The 21603-nt window shown below is 44.9% G+C and overlaps 1 protein-coding gene across 2 annotated transcripts in view; it reads right to left on the reverse strand.

Moving 5' to 3' along the window:
• PLGRKT (plasminogen receptor with a C-terminal lysine) overlaps positions 1-21603 on the reverse strand; it is a 121347-nt gene that overhangs the window by 83633 nt on the left and 16111 nt on the right. For both annotated transcript variants that reach the window (XM_033925656.1, XM_033925663.1), the window contains exon 2: positions 20719-20805. In XM_033925656.1, coding sequence (XP_033781547.1) covers positions 20719-20805 — 87 coding nt within the window. The remainder of the gene's footprint in view (positions 1-20718; positions 20806-21603) is intronic.

Consider the following 21603-nt stretch of genomic DNA (forward strand, 5'->3'; position numbering starts at 1 on the left):
GGGAGGGGAGGAGGGAAAGGAATCTGGGAAGCTGCTGGGCCAGGAAAAAAAAGGACAGCTGCTACTGGAGAGGGAGAAGAAGGAGAGATGCTTCTGGGAGGGGAGGAGGGAAAGGAATCTGGGAAGCTGCTGGGCAAGGAAAAAAAGGGACAGCTGCTACTGGATAAGGAGAAGAAGGAGAGATGCTTCTGAGAGGGGAGGAGGGAAAGGAATCTGGGAAGCTGCTGGGCTAGGAAAAAAAGGGACAGCTGCTACTGGAGAGGGAGAAGGAGACGGAGAGATGCTTCTGGGAGGGGAGGAGGGAAAGGAATCTGGGAAGCTGCTGGGCAAGGAAAAAAAAGGGACAGCTGCTACTGGAGAGGGAGACGGAGAGATGCTGCTGGGAGGGGAGGAAGGGAAGAGAGTTACTGCTGGACAGGAGGCTGGGAGAAAGAAAGAAAGAAAGGGGGCAGGCAGGGAAACAGAAGGAAAGAAGAGAAACAGAAAAAAAGAAAGAAAGGTCAGGGAGAGAGGAAGAAAAAGTTGGGGGAGGGAATGAGGTGTGGAGGAGAGAAAGCATACAGGCTGATAGAAGGGAAGAAAGATTGGATGCACAGTCAGAAGAAGAAAGTGCAACCAGAAATCACCAGACAAGGTAGGAAAAATGATTTTATTTTAAATTTAGCAAAGTGGAGGCAGTATTACCACAGTTTTCAAAGGAATTTGCCCAAATAACTTAATAGTTAACTGGGTAAATTCCCAGAGATGAAAACTTCCCTTCACTTACTATGCACAGTTCTGAATTTATATCTGCTGTCTATATTTTACAATATGGTCCCCTTTTACTAAACCGCAATAGTGGTTTTTAGCGCAGGGAGCCTATGAGCGTCAAGAGCAGTGCTGGGCATTCAGCGCAGCTCCCTGCGCTAAAAACTGCTATTGTGGTTTAATAAAAAGGATGGAGGGTATATTTGTCTATTTTTGTATGCTATAAAAACCAAATACAGAGAGAGACTGAGAGCTGTTGACGAAGAGCTACGTGTGTGTCTTTCTTCCATTCCAGCCAGAATATCAGCTTTGTGTTCAGCCAAACAGGCCCAGGTTTCGCACTGAATAAAGTATTTTATAATTTTTATAATTTTTATTTCATAATAAAGTAATTATAAAATACTTTCTTTGTGTTTATTTGATTCCTATTCAAGAGAATTACTTTATATATAGTCAATATAGGCAGAGAGTTAAATTTTTTAACATTTTCTAATGGTGGTGTGCCTCGTGATTTTTTTCATGAAACAAGTGTGCCTTTGCCCAAAAAAGGTTGAAAAACACTGGTCTAGAAATTGAAAGCATCAAACGTATTGTCTTCTGGACTGTTTTTAATTTACAGTTTACACATATGGATGTAACAGACATAACTACATTTGTTGTAAAACATTTATTAAGATATCATTTCATCCCTACAATTTCTGTGTTCTTAAAAATATTATTTAACGTTATTTAATTTAGCGTGTAGGCCTAAAATTCCTTTGAATACCTCGTCCTCATGTATCAGCAACTTTGACAACATATTTATTTGGCTCATAACTTGCTGGCGCCCGATATTTTTAGCTCACAGTGAAAAAAGTTTGCTCACAACACCCGCCCGCTTAGAGGGAACACTGCTTGTGACCCCTATCCAGTCAGAGTAGTGCCCCTTTACTCCTACCCTCTGCTTCCTGTCCGCCAGCCAATTTTTGATCCATCTGTGCACGTCCCCTTCCACCCCATGACTCCACAGTTTCTTCAGTAGGCGTTCATGGGGCACCTTGTCAAAGGCTTTTTGGAAATCTAGATATACGATGTCTATGGGGTCACCTTGGTCCAATTGTTTACTTATCCCCTCAAAGAAATGCAGTAGATTCGTCTGGCATGATCGGCCTTTACAGAAACTATGCTGGCTTGATCTCATCAGATTATTTTTTTCTATATGCTCATTGATACCTTCCCTGATCAGTGATTCGGCCATCTTCCCCGGAACAGAGGTTAAGCTCACCGGTCTATAGTTTCCCGGGTCGCCTCTCGATCCTTTCTTGAAGATCGGTGTAACATTCGCTATCTTCCAGTCCTCCGGGATTACCCCTGTTCTCAAAGTTAGCTAGAGGGCTGATTGCTGGGATTATACAATAGTCCTAGGGCTTATGATTTTTCTGCCTCCAAACGGGAGAGCGCTAAGAAAGAAGTCAAATGCCTAGGTTCAAAGAAAACACATTTAACTGTTCGGTGATGCACTATACACTTACAAGGATGTCATAAATAAAAGGTAGCACCCAGGGATGTAACACCTGGTCTCAACATTAGAAATTTTGGGTCTCTCGTGATAAATCAGGAAATATCTGTACTTTAAAGCCCATAAATTCTGTCTATTTTTAAAGAATAATTTTAACAACCAAACTTTATCAATAGAGAGGGCTACTGTTACAATCAAAGTACTTTGTTCTATAGCCTCTTTATCAGATTTCTCAATAACTCCGATACATCCAATTGTCCTTGGTCCGAAGACCTATTTAATGATTTATTCTTATTAGGTAAATAATAAACTCGTGATAAAGGAGGTATTGAATCTTCTGTGGCCCCCAAAACTTCAAGAAAATATCTCTTAAAAACATTTCTCTAGGTGATACCAATGGTAGCTTAGGAAAATTAATTAATCTTAAATTGTTGTATTTGGAGTTATTTTCCAAATTCTCCATCTTTCTCCTAAGATTTATATTGTCTTTCATTAGAATATCCTGTAGTTGTTTAGATGATTTTATTTCCTGTTCAAGATTCTGAACAGAAGAATTAGAGGCAGTCAATTTGTTTTTCAATACTTTGAGTTCAGTAGAATGTTGAGACAGTTTCCCCTCTATTAACTGAAGTTTGAGACTTATGGTCTTCACTAGTCCGGCCATAAGATCCCACAGTGAGTCCAGAGTTACTTCTGAGGGTTTTTCCAAGGAAATTAAAGAAACAGAAGTGCCATAGTGCTCACCATCCAGTTGGATTCCTTGTTACTGTCCCTGAGGGCTTACTTGCCTCTCCTTAGTTGATTTTCTCTCAGCTTCTTCCAAGGAGCTCATTTCATTATGAGTTCCTATCAGCAGGCTCTGCGTTGGACTACTTGCCTCAGGGGGAGGCAAAGCCCCGACATCCGGGGTTTCCATACCCCTTGGAGAGCTGGTTAGCTGAGGCTATGGGGGTGGCGCCCTAACGTCGGGGCTCAAAGATATTTCCAGTCCCGGAGGAACTACCACGGCCTCGCTCACGCCGCTGTTCCTCTGCGGGCTCCTCTCTGACGTCAAAAAAGCTCCCTGCATCCGTCTGAGGAGCTCCCCAATATCGCCGGCTGCGGGGGTGACAGTGGGCCACGAGGCAGCAGCGGCACTATGGCTTTACAAAAGGTAAATCGTGCCAAACGAACCTGATTGAATTTTTTGATTGGGTAACCAGAGAGCTGGATCGAGAACATATGCTAGATGTAATTTACTTGGATTTCAGCAAAGCCTTTGATACAGTTCCTCATAGGAGGCTGTTGAACAAACTTGAAGGGCTGAAGTTAAGACCCAAAGTGGTGAACTGGGTCAGAAACTGGCTGTCGGACAGACGCCAGAGGGTGGTGGTTAATGGAAGTCGCTCGAAGGAAGGAAAGGTGACTAGTGGAGTCCCTCAGGGTTCGGTGCTGGGGCCAATCCTGTTCAATATGTATGTAAGTGACATTGCTGAAGGGTTAGAAGGAAAAGTGTGCCTTTTTGCAGATGATACCAAGATTTGTAACAGAGTAGACACCGAAGAGGGAGTGGAGAATATGAAAAAGGATCTGCAAAAGTTAGAGGAATGGTCTAATGCCTGGCAACTAAAATTCAATGCAAAGAAATGCAGAGTAATGCATTTGGGGATTAATAATAGGAAGGAACCGTATATGCTGGGAGGAGAGAAGCTGATATGCACGGACGGGGAGAGGGACCTTGGGGTGATAGTGTCCGAAGATCTAAAGGTGAAAAAACAGTGTGACAAGGCAGTGGCTGCTGCCAGAAGGATTCTGGGCTGTATAAAGAGAGGCGTAGTCAGTAGAAGGAAGAAAGTGTTGATGCCCCTGTACAGGTCATTGGTGAGGCCCCACTTGGAGTATTGTGTTCAGTTTTGGAGACCGTATCTGGCAAAAGACGTAAGAAGACTTGAGGCAGTCCAGAGGAGGGCGACGAAAATGATAGGAGGCTTGCGCCAGAAGACGTATGAGGAGAGACTGGAAGCCCTGAATTTGTATACCCTAGAGGAAAGGAGAGACAGGGGAGATATGATTCAGACGTTCAAATACTTAAAGGGTATTAACGTAGAACAAAATATTTTCCTGAGAAAGGAAAATGGTAAAACCAGAGGACATAATTTGAGGTTGAGGGGTGGTAGATTCAGGGGCAATGTTAGGAAATTCTACTTTACGGAGAGGGTGGTGGATGCCTGGAATGCGCTCCCAAGAGAGGTGGTGGAGAGTAAAACTGTGACTGAGTTCAAAGAAGCGTGGGATGAACACAGAAGATTTAGAATCAGAAAATAATATTAAATATTGAACTAGGCCAGTTACTGGGCAGACTTGCACGGTCTGTGTCTGTGTATGGCCGTTTGGTGGAGGATGGGCAGGGGAGGGCTTCAATGGCTGGGAGGGTATAGATGGGCTGGAGTAAGTCTTAACAGAGATTTCGACAGTTGGAACCCAAGCACAGTACCGGGTAAAGCTTTGGATTCTTGCCCAGAAATAGCTAAGAAGAAAAAAAAAAAATAATAATTTAAATTGAATCAGGTTGGGCAGACTGGATGGACCATTCGGGTCTTTATCTGCCGTCATCTACTATGTTACTATGTCCCCTCCGTTTAGGCATCGGGTAAGTATAGTTGCCTGGTATCTATTAGAAAAATTGTATTGGAGAGACAATCCTCAGAGCGTCTCCTCAGCACGTCCAGCCTGACGCCATCTTGGATCCCCCTGAAACAAACCTTCCTCTTTAAAGATGCCCTTATTCTTTAGTATTAGCTTCAGCCTCTTAATTCCTCGATTCATGTGAAGCTTTGAAACATCTAATACCTCTTTTGAAATGATTCCCCTCCTAATGTTTTTGCCACTCCCCATTTACCGTCCTTTTTTATTAATTTTACTTTGATGTATTTTAAACAACCTTTCCTTCCGTCTCATGTACGTTAATCCGAATTCATCTAGTATTTTTAATATTTGATCAAATATTACTTTTACCTATTTTAATTGTCCCTTACAATCTTTTTATATTGTACACTGTCTAGACATTTGTTTTAATAGATGGTATATCAAAAATAAAGAAACTTGAAACTTGAATGTGTGATTCTCAAAAAGTGTGCGCGTGCACCTGTGTTTTGGCCTTCCAACGTTACAAAATGTAAAATGTTGCTCCCAATAGAAAAAGGTTGGGGGACATGGCTGAATGAGTCAGTATAGATTCAGCAATGTGTAAACACGTGGATAATGGCGAGTCAGTAGATGCGGTGCCCAATTTCACAATGGACATGGAGAGGGGAAGTAAGATTTCCACATCCCGATCTGGACAATTCCCACAGTATTTTACAAAGGCTCTGCAGGATTGTACATCCAAGTCCTTCCATGTCAAGTGGGAACTGTGATTTTTAAAAAATGGTTATTAGGCATGGAAGGTGAATCTGCACTCTTTTGTATGTACACCCTCCCCCCAAACAGATGTTCCTGTGAGGATATCAGCATTGGTTCCAACTCAGCTAGAGGTCCAAAGGGTTGGATTCCGTAAAGTGTGCTGAAAATGCAGCCCTTAGTGATGTTTTATAAAGAGCATTCCGCAATAGGCAACCTTTATATAATAGTGCAGAGAGCCAGGAGTGCACTCAACTTTGGGCGTGAGAACTTAAGAACAGCCATACTGGGTCAGACCAATGGTCCATCTAGCCCAGAATCTTGCTTCCACATGAGCAATCCAGGTCACATACCCGGCAGAAACCCAAATAGTAGCGACATTCCAGAATCTCAAGAGTAAGCAAGATTTCGGAACCCCAAACAATAGCAACGTTCCACGTGGAGTCTCCAAACAGTAGCAACATTCCATGCTACTGATCCCAGGGCAAGCAGCAGCTTCCCTTATGTCTGTCTCAATAGAGGACTATGGACTTTTCCTCTAGGAACTTGTCCAAATCTTTTTTAAACCCGTCTACAGGTGTGTGGGTTTTCATATGAATCTACCATTTCTGTCCCATTTTGGTGCCTTGCATCCATTTAAAACACTCTCCTGCACTGAGCCCTAGTTAGGTACTATATAGAATCCAGAGATAGTAAACTAAAATGAAAATCCCTATGACAAAAAAAGAATAAAACCTAGGTGACAATTTTGCATGCCATCAGTCTAAGAGCTCCTTTTACTAAGGTGCGCTAGCGTTTTTAGCGCACGCAGGAAATTACAGTGCGCTACGCTTCTAGAACTAATGCCAGCTCAATGCTGGCGTTAAAGTCTAGCACGCGCGGTTATGTAGCACACACTATTCCACGCGTTAAAGCCCTAACGCAGCTTGGTAAAAGGAGCCCTCAATGTTTCGCACAGTTCATACTGTATTTTGAGAACAAAAAAAGCTAATAAACGTTTCTTTTATTCTTCTTCATAGAGACAGAACTCCTCCTCGATTCAAATACCACATTCAGTGGAAAATCTCAAGGGAAAACAATAAGAGGACCTGTACATTGCTATAAATTTCTACAAAAAAATTAAAATTGAATGTTTTTTTTCCATAGGCAACCCAAAAAAACAAAGGAACGCTATGGGCTCCTTTTACGAAGCCGCATTAGCGGCTTTGACGCACGTGACTTTTTATCACCGGCTAACCCCCGCGCTAGCCTAAAAACTACCGCCTGCTCAAGAGGAGGCGGTAGCGGCTAGTGCGGCCTGCAGTTTAGCGCGCGCCTATTACGCGCTTTAAACCGCTACTGCGGCTTCGTAAAAGGCTTCTCAAAAAAATGAACTTATTCTGATGAAAAGGGTTGAACAAATAAACCTGGAATAGGACAGACATCAAGTTGACCAAAAAATATTTATCTGTTTCACACATACATAAGGGATACTTTAAAACATCAGAAACACTCCACATCGTCACGTATCAGATGCAGTAACTTCCTTCATCTAAGAATATAGTGATGTATATGCGTCACTATATTCGTTTATAGGCTGAAAGATTTACGTCTCTGGTTTTCTCCCCCTGGAAATGTTATTCATCAGTAGGACTTGTAAAATACTCGCCAAAAGGAAAAAAAAAAAAAAAGAGGCTTTTGTAACTGATAATCCAAGCAGGACTTTCAGTCCAGTAAGGCATCATGTGTCTTAATCTGATGCGGGAAAGGAAAATCAGTCAAATCTATCAGGCCATGTGGAAAAAGTCAATTAAGTTAGAATTTACAGCACTTTTAAAAGACTGCAGGCAAGGTTTTTCAACTAGTATTGTATTATGGGTGAGAGCTGGCTGGCAAAAGATGCACTTGTGTGCATCTGGAAAAAGGAGTCAATTATTCTAGCAACTGTGACATTTGTGAGTCCTTGCAAATTGCAAGAACAAATTTCAACTGGTGGCATGTAATCTTTGCTTAAATGATCTCTAGCCTCCCATTCTCAGCATGGAGGATAAATGAGTCTGGTTTTCAGGCTATCCATAATGCCAATTCATCGATGTATTATCATATATATAGGTCTAGAGCCCAGGCAAAATTTCCACAGCTTGGCTATCCGGAAAACCAGAGTGGTTTGCAATCTTCAAGGCCTGGAGTTGACCTCCACCAGTCCACAAGAGGGCTGAGTTAAGACGTCAGGTCTGAGCTATTCCTCATCACTCCCAGGCCTTAAGGGCTGCCAATGGGTCAGGTTTTCAGGATATCTCTAATGAATATATATGAACATAAGAATAGCCTTACTGGGTCAGCCCAGTAGCCCATTCTCACGGTGGCCAATCCAGGTCACTAGTACCTGGCCAAAACCCAAGGAGTAGCAACATTCTATGCTACCGATCCAAGGCAAGCAGTGGTTTCCCCCGTGTCTCTCAATAATAGACTATGGACTTTTCCTCCAGGAACTTGTCCAAACCTTTCTTAAAACCAGCTACGCTATCTGCTCTTACCACAACCTCTGGCAATGCAAGAGATAGACTGGTATATAATGGAGGTGGTAAGCATGCAAATCTATTTCATGCATCTTTATTTGGGATATCCTGAAAACTTGAGATCCATATGCAGACCTCAAGGAGTAACCATGAACAGAATGGGACCATTCATCACGGCCATTTAAGAGCCGCCAGTTCAGCGCTGCCCTTTCATCGCGGTACTGTTCAGCGCCGCCCTTCATGCTGCATCGAGTGAAGTGCTGATGGGGTGTGTGGGGGGGGGCTTTGCTGGATCGAGGTGGAGTGCTGATAAGGGGTGGGGGGCATCACCCGCTAGCACATGTGCCACAAGACATGCTGGATTGGGGGCGTGGGGGGGCATCGCCCCTCCCGCCACATGCTGAAGCCCCAGGCCACACTGAACAATCGCACAATGAAAGGATGGCGCTGAACAGTCCCTCGATGATGAATCATTCTAGACTAAAGCATGAATACCACTGGTCTACATGGTTATGGATCTCTGGTTCTCAACTCAACCCTTGAGACACCCAGCCAATCAAGTTTTCAGGATAACCTCTATGAACATACATGAGATGCAAGTACATTCAATCTACCTTATGCTACATAGTCATTGCGGATACCCTGAAAACTAGATGAGCTGGGACTAGGTTGAGAGCTGGTGCTCGGGGACACTCTTCAAGTAATTAAGGGTAATAAACTTCAGCTTATGAGACCTGCCGGAGTAATGAAAGAAAACGGTGCAGTTTGTTGACATTTTAACCACAGCTTCTCAAACTCTTTCCATTCTGAGCCAATTTACAAATGATTATAAAGTCATGGGGCCCATTTAAAATCAATTACTTTCTCCGATTTAATATTGAAAATGCAAATTGTATTCTTCCCAAATGCAGAAGCGAGCTTTTATTTGGATTTGAATACTGCTAGAGAAGGGAGCATGATGTGTTGACTCTGGCAGCCTTTTCCAGGCATACGGCAAGAAAGAAGGGACGGAGTCTGGAGTTGGCAGTGGAGGTAAAGGGTACAGATATGAGGGACTTACCCGATGAACGAAGTTTAGGGGGGATATAGGGGGAGATGAGTGAGGAGAGATATTCAGGGACTATAGATTGAATGCATTTGTAAGTTAGTAAGAGGAGTTTGAACTGTATTCAGAAACGGATGGTTAGCCAATGAAGTGACTTGAAGGGGGGGGGGGGTATAATGTGAGCGTGGCAGCTCTCGCACCAATTTTAAGTTTTATATGTACCAATCTTATGTCACTCAGATGGTGTCTACAACCATCCACATCAAATTTCATATAACATTTTCACCAGCACTGGTTCCTCCTATTTTTATTTGTCTCAGCCTCTCATTTGCATTACATTACCGACACCTTAGATCAGTGGTCTCAAACTCTCAGCCCGCCAGTTTCTTGATCATATGTCTCTTTAGCTATCAATTACAATATTATTAGTAAGACTTAGCTAAAAGGAAAGATTTATAAACCATAAAGAGTTTTACCTCATGTAAAATAGTCATTTCTTTAATAAGACATTAACTATTTTTTCTGAGGCCCTCCAAGTACCTACAAATCCAAAATGTGGCCCAGCAAAGGGTTTGAGTTTGAGACCGCTGCCTTAGATGGTGGCCACAATCACACTTTAGCATTCACGTCATACTTTGCATAACATTTACACCAGCACCGGTTCCACCTTCCAATTTCAAATTGCTACACAGAGCATATCCATATTGCACACCTTTTTCCATCCAACAGCGTCTATTCAATATGTAATGCTTCCTCATTTCTCAGCACCAGTGATAACAAGGCCCAAAACATCATCTTGCCTCTCCAAAAGATCTTAGCAAACTTCAACTCTTCTTTGCTTCAAAACCAAATTAAAAACATTCCTATTTAAAGTCGCATTCGATCTTTAATTAAAAAAAAAAATTTTATTCCCAAAATTTCAGACAGGTTCCTTCCTACCGTACTACCCTTCAACGTTTTTCTGTCCTATTTGATATGTAGTTCTCCGCCTCCCCCCTTTTGTACCAGTATGTCTGTATGTCTCCTTTTATGTTTTCCTGATTTTAGATTTGAAATGTATACCGCTTAGAAGTTTGATAAGTGGAATATCAAATTTTAAGAAAACCTGAAACTTCATCGGTGAGCTCCTTTATGAGCTTTTGTGCACACACCTTTCTCACGCCAAGATATTCAGTTAAGATTTTCCTGTTTTTCTATTGATGTTTACTTGGTCTGCTATGTTTCTCACAGTCAGCCGACGATTTTAACGCACAATTTGACAAATTTTTGCAATGTTTTCATCAGTTCTGCTCATTACTGGCCACCCTGACCTTTCTTTATCAGTGGCGCTTTCTCTCCCCTCAGAAAAAAAAGCATTTTAATCCATTTGTACACTGTCGTTTTCTTCATGGCATTATCCCAATAAACCTGGACTAACATGTCCCTGATTTCACTTACATTCTTGTCAAGTTTAACAAAAAATTTAATCTTTGTTCGTTGCTCTAATTTGAGCTCAGACATTCTTGCGACGGCACACAAAAACACGTAACAATAATGAAGGACACTCAGCAAGACACTACCACACGCAAGTTCGCAAACTTAATTGTCAGACCTTGTATGTGTCAGGCTGGAGAGAATTGAGAACCATTAAGTCAGGTATCTGAAATCTCCACAACTGAGCCTTACTTCTGTCACCAGCCCCCACTGGAAATGTTTCAGGCCTCTGTTCCACTCCTCTCCTCCACCCCTGCAGTCTCCACCAGTGTATCAGCATTTCCCTTACAATGAAATTATCTATAATAATAAAACCCTAGAGCGCGCATGCACTGTTCAAACTTCGTGATTCCTGGCGCCGTGAGGTGTGCTTCTGTGCCAGTCCTCACGGCGCCTGCGCTAGCTGGAGGCGCGTGTGCCAGCGCCTCCTTCCTCCCGGCTCAACCGTCCTCCCAAGGCGAGAAGGACAAAAAAAGTTTTGTCTCTACAGGGGGATTCGGTGCTCACGACGGGCTGCATCTTCCCGCCTCGGCCTCTCAGCTGGCGCGAGCGCTGTGGTGCGGCCAAGTCCGCCGCTTAGTAAACATAAATAAAAGGGCTTCGCCGCCGTAACCAGGCTCTGCGCGGATAAATCAAGAGTTAACTTTGTCCAAGCGCCGCCCCCTGACGTCCCCGCCTAAAATGGCGGAGGGCTCGAGTCTCACGGTGGTCGATCAATGAGCCATCGATTTCTCGCCAGAGGGCGGGGTGACGCCGGAGGCAACGTCTGCTTGGGAGGAGGCGGAAAGGCGGTCAAGGGCGGCGAGTGGCAGTGGACCAGGGGGAGGAAGTATCGCCAACAGGTAAGCCAGGCTTCGGCGCAGGAGGGACGCAGGCAGGCTGGCTTCAGGGGAGGGGTGGGACAAATGCTGAAAGACAGTAAGGGGGACAAAGGGAGGAAGGAAGGAGAGAGAGGCAAAGAAGGGGTGGGGGTTGTAAGCAGAAGAAACACAGAAAGGTCTGGACCAAAGGGGAAAGAGAGGAGGCAGATGCTGGACTATGAGAGGTGCAGACAGGGGGGGGGGAGACCCAGACAGACAGCCAGACATCTCTAGCACCCGTTAATGTAACGGGCTTAAAGACTAGTACAGTATATAGGAGGTTATTTTCTCCTTGGTTGTACTGCAAATTGTAGTGTTCAGTCTGTCACACATGTGAAACACTGACGTGTCACAACAGAAGAAAAAGGTTGAGAGCCACTATTTTAGAGAAAAAAAAAAATTAAATAAACTATGCATAAACTTGAATGGGGCAGCTTTTCCTTGAACGGCTCTATTCAGCACGTAGAAACTCAAATTATGGCTACCCAGAGTTGAAGGGGGAGCTTACTTCAAAAATCTAGAAGCAGATGCAAGTAAACTCCTCTTTTCCTTGGGACCTCCATCCTCACCAAGCTCTGCAGGGTCCATCTGGACATAATTTACACCCCTGGTTATAGCAAGTTTATTTGGTGTTTTATATACTGCCTATCAAGGTTTATCTAAGCAGTTTTACAATCGGGTACTCAAGTATTTTCCCCATCTGTCCCGGTGGGCTCACAATCTATCTAATGTACCTGAGGCTATGTAGGACTGAGTGACTTGGCCAGGGTCACAAGGAGAAGCGCAGGGTTTGAACCCACAACCCCAGGGTGCCAAGGCTGTAGATCCAACCACTGTGCCACACACTCCTTAATAAGTAAATACCCCAGTCACTCCTCAAAACATTGGCCAATATTTTATATCCAGTATCAAAGGACAATGTCTCAACTTTCTTATCGATTTTTTATCAATTACTCTGGGGCTTCAGACATGCCATTCGGTCGCCCGTTTTTTCCGGCGACACAAAAATCTTAGTGGCTATGGCTGTGGCTTCTTCATTCGCCCACTCAGTAAAAGCTTTTAACGTTTTTTTATATTTATATATATTTTTGTCTTATTTTTCTTATATAAAGTGCATCGTGCTTTCATAAATAAATAACTTATCTTAAAAGGTGTTGTTTCCTTGGTAAGATCGGGTCAGGGCGACCGAATGGCATGTCTGAAGCCCCAGAGTAATTGATAAAAAAATCGATAAGAAAGTTGAGACATTGTCCTTTGATACTGGACACACTCCTGAATGGCATTACACTCTTAAAGCTAAAGGCCTACAAGATACAATGACTGTTGGTTCGCTCTGTAGAGTAAACACAAAGGATCCGTCACCTCACATCCTGAATAACACAAAGGGGCTCATTTTCAAAACAGAAAGACGTTAAATAAATGGAATAAAGTGGCACTTGGACATTTTTCTTAACAAAATGTCCAAATGCCGATATTTGAAACTGACTTTTTAGATGTCTTACAGGTTATTCTCCCTCAAGTACGTCTAAGTCTTAAAGGAGCGTGTTTGAGGCATGTTTTACATAGTAACATAGTAGATGACGGCAGATAAAGACCCGAATGGTCCATCCAGTCTGCTCAACCTGATTCTATTTAAATTTTTTATTTTTAGCTATTTCTGGGCAAGAATCCAAAGCTCTACCTAGAACTGTGCTTGGGTTCCAACTGCCGAAATCTCTGTCAAAACCTACTCCAGCCCATCTACACCCTCCCAGCCATTGAAGCCCTCCCCAGCCCATCATCCCCCAAATAGCCATAAACAGACACAGACCGTGCAAGTCTGCCCAGTACTAGCCTTAGTTCAATATTTACTATTATTTTTTGGGTGGAATTAGGGCGGCCTTAGGACTTGGACATTTTGGAGGGATAATTAAACCTTTTTGAAGACTTCCAGGGTGTCATTTAGATGTTTGGAGTTAAACCTGTTTTAAAAGTGAATAATGGCCCAAAAAGTACCCAAACTGACCTGATGACCACTGGATGCATGCAGGCATGACCCCCTCCCCCCAATCACCCAGTGGTCGCTGACCCCACCCCCTTCCCAGCCTCCAAAGATGTGAAAGAAACAGTACCTACCAGCTTCTTTGACGGCTGCAGATATTATAGAAAATCCTAGTACAGCAGCAAGCAGATGTCTGGAGTAGCCTGGTGGGCAGTATAGTAAACCATGGAGAGAAGGATCTAGGCCCGTATCCCACCCTATCCACTACATTTATAGTGGAAAATATGAGCCCACCAAAACTCACTCAAAACTTACTGTATTGCCATATAGGTGACACCTGCAGGCATAAAGGCTATTGGGGTGGTAGACAGGTGGGTTATAGTAGGTTTTAGGGGTGTTTTGGAGGGCTTACCATACATTATAAGGCAGGGGTATCAGAGTCCCTCCTAGATGGCTGCAATCCAGTTGGGTTTTCAGGATTTACACAATGAATATGCATGAGATCTATTTGCATGCACTGCTTTCATTGTATGCAAATAGAGCTCATGCATATTCACTGAGAAAATCCTGAAAACCTGACTGGATTGTGGCCCTCAAGGAGGGACTTTGACACCTCTGTTATAAGGGGACTATGGTGAAATGTATACCTGGCATGCTTTATGTAAAGTTCATAGCAGTGCCCCCTAAAGCCCCAGCTTTTTCAGTCTGTCAGTGTATGAGAGGTCCCCCATACCCTTTATTAGCTTAGTTGCTCTTCTCTGGACTCACTCAAGTACCGCCATGTCCTTCTTGAGGTACGGCAACCAGTACTGGACACAGTACTCCAGGTGTGGGCGCACCAATGCACGATACAGTGGCAGGATGACTTCCTTCGTCCTGGTCATGATACCTTTTTTAATGATACCCAACATTCTGTTCGCTTTCCTTGAGGCTGTGGCGCACTGCGCCGACGCCTTCAATGTTGTGTCTACCATCACTCCCAGGTAAGGCTATTTCAAAGCACCAGATGCAACCACGACACTCGCTAACCAGGTTTTGAGTAATTAAGCCAACAGATCTCTGGTTTTCCTTTTTCCTTATCTCAACTTCCCTTGAGAGAGTATGAATCCACTTTTCCTACTATAGTGGACTATGTTCATAGTAATATAAACAGAGAAAGGGAAAAGAAGTTCTTTTTCACTTCCCTTATTTGGTTTTCTTTGTATATTATCTTTTTGTAATGTAAATTGTGGCAGCCAAAGCAGGAAAACAACCTCCTAGCCCCCAAACTATCCAACTAATTGTAGAATAGAATGATTATGACATTTGTCATAAGATAATCACTCAGTTGGCAAATATTCTTCATCTATTATAAGTGAAGCAATTCCATATCACACTCATCCATTTATCAAACTTCACTTAGAATTAATATTTAATCTTATATTGATCTTCTTTTCTCTCACAGATCTTCACATTTATATACAGTTTTTCAAAGCATTTAACATGACATTTTGGGCATACAGCAGCTTTGAACATGAGATATGCGCTTTATTTAAACTGATTTATAAAGATATATTAAAAACAAAAAACATTTATGGTGGAAAATGGAGGGCTGGCTGATGAGGCGGCTAGTTATGTTAATCCCTGAACTGAACTGAAATGTGTGTGTTCAGGTGTAGCCACCGAGGTCTTTTCTCTATATAACTATCTGCACTAGTGCTGCCCGATTCAGGAAAAAAAATTTTGATTCGATTCAGCCTATTGAATCAATTTTTCGATTTGATTTTCCTGCCCAATTGGGGGTTTTTGGGGTTTGTTTGTTTTTTCAAACATCCTAGTGGGTTTATTTTATAGCCTCTTCACCCCATTTGCCCTCTCCTACCCACACAGGCGCTGTGGTGTAAACAAAATAAACAAAAAAGTTTGTTCTTTTTGCTCATTTTTTAAAGCTGATGTAGGGAAACAATCAATCCATGTAAGAAATGTGGGCAGGAATAACTAAGTACAGGGCCAATAATGTTTTTTCCGGACATTTATGGTATTAGCAATACTGTTAGAATTCACAGAAAGGGCACAGAACAGACAGTTGCATTACTATGATAGGGAAAGAGGGAATACATATAGGAACAGCATAAGCCCTATTACCAGCCAAGATGATTATTAATATCCTGGGACTCACAAGAGGCCGGAGCAGGAGGTGCACACGAAGCTTTCAACGGTGATGTCAATTTACATCACCCCGTGCTGCTCACACTCAAAGCAATGGCGGTTGGGCAGGCTGGAGCTCAGCTTAGAGAGCTGCATGGGAACGGGGATGACGGGAATCCCGCGGGACCCGCGGGGATCCCGCGGGTTCCCCTTTTGGGTCACGGGGATCCCGTGGGGACGCCCCTTAGGGTTGCGGGGATCCCGTGGGGACGCCTCCGAGGGTCGCGGGGTTCCTGCGGGGTTGGATCGCAGTGCACTCGAGCCGCGAGGGTAGTCTCCTCCTCCTTACCTGCCCTGTCGCAGCACACAGCCGAACGGAAGTCTTCCCGATGTCAGCGCTGACGTCGGAGGGAGGGCTTAAGCAAAGCACTCCCTTCCTCCGACGTCAGCGCTGACATCAGGAAGACTTCCGGTCGGCTGTGTGCGGCAGGGCAGGTAGGAAGAAGGCAATGGCGTACGAAAGAGGGGGGAGGGGGCGGTCCGCCCCGGAGAATGTGCACAGCCGGTCAGGTCCCCCGATCGACCGACAACAGGCCCGGCCGACAAATCTCCCTGCCCTGTAGCCGCGAATCTAAATTACCTCTTACAGCAGCTTCACTACTCCAGCTGCTGTAAGAAGGTAATTTAGATTCGCGGCTACAGGACAGGGAGATTTGTCCGACCGGGCCTGTTCTGTTGTCGGTCGGGTGCGAAAGCGCCACAAAGGGAGGGAGGAAAGGTGGAGTGGAGAAGAAAAGACGCTTAAGGGGGGAGAAGGCCGCTGAAAGTACTGGGGAAGACAAAGGAGTGGAGAAGAACACTGAAAGGACATGGGGTAAACGGGAGGAGGGGGGGGGGAAGGATGCTGAAAGCACATGGGGAAGACAGAGGGGGGGAGAAGGACCCTGAGAGCACTGGGGAAGACAAAGGGGTGGAGAATGCCACTGAAAGGACATGGGGAAAACAGGGGTGGAGAAGGCCGCTGAAAGGACATGGGGAAAACAGGGGGGGGGGGAGAAGGCCGCTGAAAGGACATGGGGAAGACAGAGGGGGGAGAAGGATGCTGAAAGGACATGGGGAAGGCAGAGGGGGGAGAAGGATGCTGCCTGACAGGACATGGGGAAGATGGTGGGGGAGAAGGACACTGAAAGGAAATGGGGAAGAGGGAATGGGGAGAAGACGCTGGCAGGGAAGAAGACAGAGGTGCCAGACTATGGGGGGAGCGGAGGGAAAAAGATGGGTGCCAGACCAATTTGGGAGGGGGAGAAAGGGAGAGGCACAGTAACAGAGCAAATGGAAGACACAGAGAGAAGAGAGGCAGTGGATGGAAGGAATTGAATGAGAACATGAAGAAAGCAGAAACCAGGCAACAAAGGTAGGAAAAAAATTCATTTTTTTTTTTTTTTTGCTTAAGGATAAAGTAGTATATTAGTTGTGTTGATAAAAATTTATAAACATTAGAGGCTCTGGTAGAAACCCGTTTACAAAGTATGTATTCTTCCCAATTAATATTTCCAAATTAATAGTCTTTTTGCTTATTTTTAAATGGGTTTCTACCAGAGCCTTTAATTCAGTAGCATAATTAAATGAAATAACTATTTCTGTAGTTTATAGGGACGGGTGGGGATGTAGGGGATTCCTCGCGGGGACGTAGGGGATTCCTCGCGGGGACGGGCGGGGACGGAGGGGATTCCTCACGGGGACGGGTGGGGATGGAGGGATTCCTCGCGGGGACGGGTGGGGACGGGTGGGAGTCCTCACGGGGACGGGTGGGGACGGATGGGACTTTGGCGGGGACGGGTGGGAATTCTGTCCCCGCGCAACTCTCTAGCTCAGCTCCTGTACTCGCCGACCCCAAACCTCATCCTGCTCCTTCGCGGGCTTCTTCACCATAATGGCGGTGACAGACAATGAGAGGGGGAAACAGAATCATTTCTAGACTATGCCCCCTTCTACTAAACCTCGCTAGTGGCTTTTATCGCCGGGAGCCATGCTGAATGCTACTCACAGCTCCCGATGCTCATAGGAACTCTATAAGAGTCGGGAGCAACACGAAGCATTCAGCGCAGCTCCCGACGATACAAACCGCTAGTACGGTTTAGTAGAAGGGGCCTAACCTTCACTCGCCCACCGTTTCCCTCACCAGCTGTGAACTAACCCGCCTGCACGACCGCCCACCAATCACCTACCAGCTCTCTCCCTGAAGGGAAAGGGAGAAGGCGATAGCAACACCCACTCACACACCTCAGATACAATCTGTGCCACCCGTAACCCCACCCCAAAGCAACAGCAGCCAATCCGTGGGCACTGAATCGGCAAGGCCGATTTTTTTTTTAAAAGGGAATCGATTTGAATCAATTCGCCCGAAGTGAATCGGTGAATCGATTCGAATCGGAAATCGGGAAGCACTAATCTACACACAGTTCATGTTAAATGCTTTGAAAAAAAACAGTGGATATAAAGGTGAAGATCTGTGAGAGAAAAGAAGATAAATATAAGATAGAATTAATATTTAAAGTGAAATTATTTGTCATAAGATATACATCCTCTTTCTTCTGAGGGCGTCAATGTTCTCATCCCTTTGTCTTTTTACCCCTTTTTTATGCCGAGTATCATAGAGTATTTCATCCCATTGTACTTTTTTGCTGGCTTACTTCACATATAAAAAATTAAATCAATGGACAGTACAAACTCCTAGCCAAATATGGTTCTTTACATAACTAACTGCCAAGAAAAGAAAATGCATTTTTCAACCTGGAGGTGGGGGGAGAAGAGGGACACTAGGAATAAAATGTAGTCTGGCTTGTACACATAACAAACCTTGACATGTATATTAGGTGACCCGTCAAAAGCGCGCCGTACATTGACATGCCGACAATCACGCCCCGAAATTTGCACTAGAGAGCTGCACGGGAACGGGGATGACGGGAATCCCGCGGGACCCGCGGGTTCCCCCTTTGGGTCACAGGGATCCCGTGGGGACGCCCCTTAGGGTCGCGGGGATCCCGTGGGCACGCCCCCTACGGTTGCGGGGTTCCTGCGGGGTTGGATCGAAGTGCACTTGAGCCGCGAGGGTAGTCTCCTCCTCCTTACCTGCCCTGTCGCAGCACACAGCCGAACGGAAGTCTTCCCGATGTCAGCGCTGACGTCGGAGGGAGGGCTTAAGCAAAGCCCTCCCTTCCTCCGACATCAGCGCTGACATCAGGAAGACTTCCGGTCGGCTGTGTGCGGCAGGGCAGGTAGGAAGAAGGCAATGGCGTACGAAAGAGGGGGGAGGGGGCGGTCCGCCCCGGAGAATGTGCACAGCCGGTCAGGTCCCCCGATCGACCGACAACAGGCCCGGCCGACAAATCTCCCTGCCCTGTAGCCACGAATCTAAATTACCTCTTACAGCAGCTTCACTACTCCAGCTGCTGTAAGAAGGTAATTTAGATTTACGGCTACAGGACAGGGAGATTTGTCAGACTGGGCCTGTTCTGTTGTCGGTCGGGTGCGAAAGCGCCACAAAGGGAGGGAGGAAAGGTGGAGTGGAGAAGAAAAGACGCTTAAGGGGGGAGAAGGCCGCTGAAAGTATTGGGGAAGACAAAGGGGTGGAGAAGAACGCTGAAAGGACATGGGGTAAACGGGAGGAGGGGGGGAAGGATGCTGAAAGCACATGGGGAAGACAGAGGGGGTGGAGAATGCCACTGAAAGGACATGGGGAAAACAGGGGTGGAAAATGCCGCTGAAAGGACATGGGGAAAACAGGGGGGAGGGGGAGAAGGCCACTGAAAGGACATGGGGAAGACAGAGGGGGGAGAAGGATGCTGAAAGGACATGATGAAGGCAGAGGGGGGAGAAGGATGCTGCCTGATAGGACATGAGGAAGATGGTGGGGGAGAAGGACACTGAAAGGAAATGGGGAAGAGGGAATGGGGAGAAGACGCTGGCAGGGAAGAAGACAGAGGTGCCAGACTATGGGGGGGGAGCGGAGGGAAAAAGATGGGTGCCAGACCAATTTGGGAGGGGGGAGAAAGGGAGAGGCACAGTAACAGAACAAATGGAAGACACAGAGAGAAGAGAGGCAGTGGATGGAAGGAATTGAATGAGAACATGAAGAAAGCAGAAACCAGGCAACAAAGGTAGGAAAAAAATTCTTTTTTTTTTTTTTTTTTGCTTAAGGATAAAGTAGTATATTAGTTGTGTTGATAAAAATTTATAAACATTAGAGGCTCTGGTAGAAACCCGTTTACAAAGTATGTATTCTTCCCAATTAATATTTCCAAATTAATAAAGTCTTTTTGCTTATTTTTAAATGGGTTTCTACCAGAGCCTTTAATTCAGTAGCATAATTAAATGAAATAACTATTTCTGTAGTTTATAGGGACGGGTGGGGATGTAGGGGATTCCTCGCGGGGACGTAGGGGATTCCTCACGGGGACGGGCGGGGACGGAGGGGATTCCTCGCGGGGACGGGTGGGGACGGAGGGATTCCTCGCGGGGACGGGTGGGAGTCCTCAAGGGGACAGGTGGGACTTTGGCGGGGACGGTTGGGGATGGGTGGGATTTCTGTCCCCGCGCAACTCTCTAATTTGCCCGCAGGATAAATGCGCACCACTACTCACCGCTCTCTGGCCTTCCCATTTGCGCTCTGAGGGGGGAACCCCCCCTAATACACTTAGAAGTTCTTGCGCTCCCGTTGAGGGGGGTCTAAGGGGGATCTGGGGGGAATCCCCCCAGTACACTTTAAAGTTCAGCTCTCCTCCCGAAGCCCAACTCTTCTGCTCTGAGGGTGTGAGTGGGGGGGAACCCCCCCCCCACCCCACTAGAATTGTGCTCTTGTTTGGGGGATGCTGATATGGTCTCAGTTTTATCATTGCCGAAACCACCCACCCCCCACTACACTGACAAGTGCACCCTGAAAATCCCACCTCCCTTCATGCACACACTTGTCGGTGCGCGCATTGGTCGGAGCGGAATTGTCCTGCACGCTACTGATGGTGTACCGTATATTATGGTAATGACGTGACCTGTTTATTTTTGCATTCAGTCACTGCATTAGACAGAAAATTAGTCAAAGAACAGAAAAGTACCTGAAGTTTAGAGTTCATCAACATGAACTCTTGCTGCTTCTTCACGTTCTCATTCATGGGTCGTGAGAGAAAGAACCCCATTTTGTCCTAGGAAATACAAAATGTATTATTATCATCGCTGTTTATATCCTGCTAGTTTCGGTCACTGTGACTGTACAGCATGGATCACAACATTATCACCCAAGTCAAAATATATTAGACAGGGATGTAGATGCTTGTACAAGACACGCAAAGTCCACAGAATAAACCAATAAATCTGCGTGCTCAATATGCTAATGCAATATTTTAAATATTTAGAATGTTGCATTAATATACTGCATAAGTGTATATATCAGTCTATAACTTCTACATTGACCAGTGTAGTATACCAGATATCAATCAGTCAATGTGTTCTTCTAAATCAAAAGAATATTCTCTCTCCATTGATTCTCTCTATTCTTTGGGGCATCAGACATGCCAGTTGTTCGCCTCAATTTTTTGGCGATACAACAAACTTGAAGGCTATGGCTGTGGCTTCTTCATTCGCCCACTTGTTGAATTATTTTTAGCGTTTTATATTTTTTAAATTTTTTAGATTTTTATATAAAGTGCTTTATACTTTCGCAAATAATTAATGAAATAACTTATCTTAAAAGCGTTGTTTTCCTTGGTAAGATCGGGTCAGGGACCTGTCGTATCGACATGTTTCGCCGTGAGGCTTTTTCAAGATTGAGTCCCCCTTTTTTTTCAATTATAACTGACCATCCCGATGCTCAACTTTTTGATCTGACAAAGTATACTGAGCACACAGATTTATTAGTATAAACCTAAAATTATCAACATCATTACTTTTCTGGAAAGGATAGTGTAAAATAAGACAAAAACATGGACCATTCGTTTGTATCT

This window comes from Geotrypetes seraphini, chromosome 1, assembly GCF_902459505.1.
Source record: "Geotrypetes seraphini chromosome 1, aGeoSer1.1, whole genome shotgun sequence".
Lineage (NCBI taxonomy): Eukaryota > Metazoa > Chordata > Amphibia > Gymnophiona > Dermophiidae > Geotrypetes > Geotrypetes seraphini.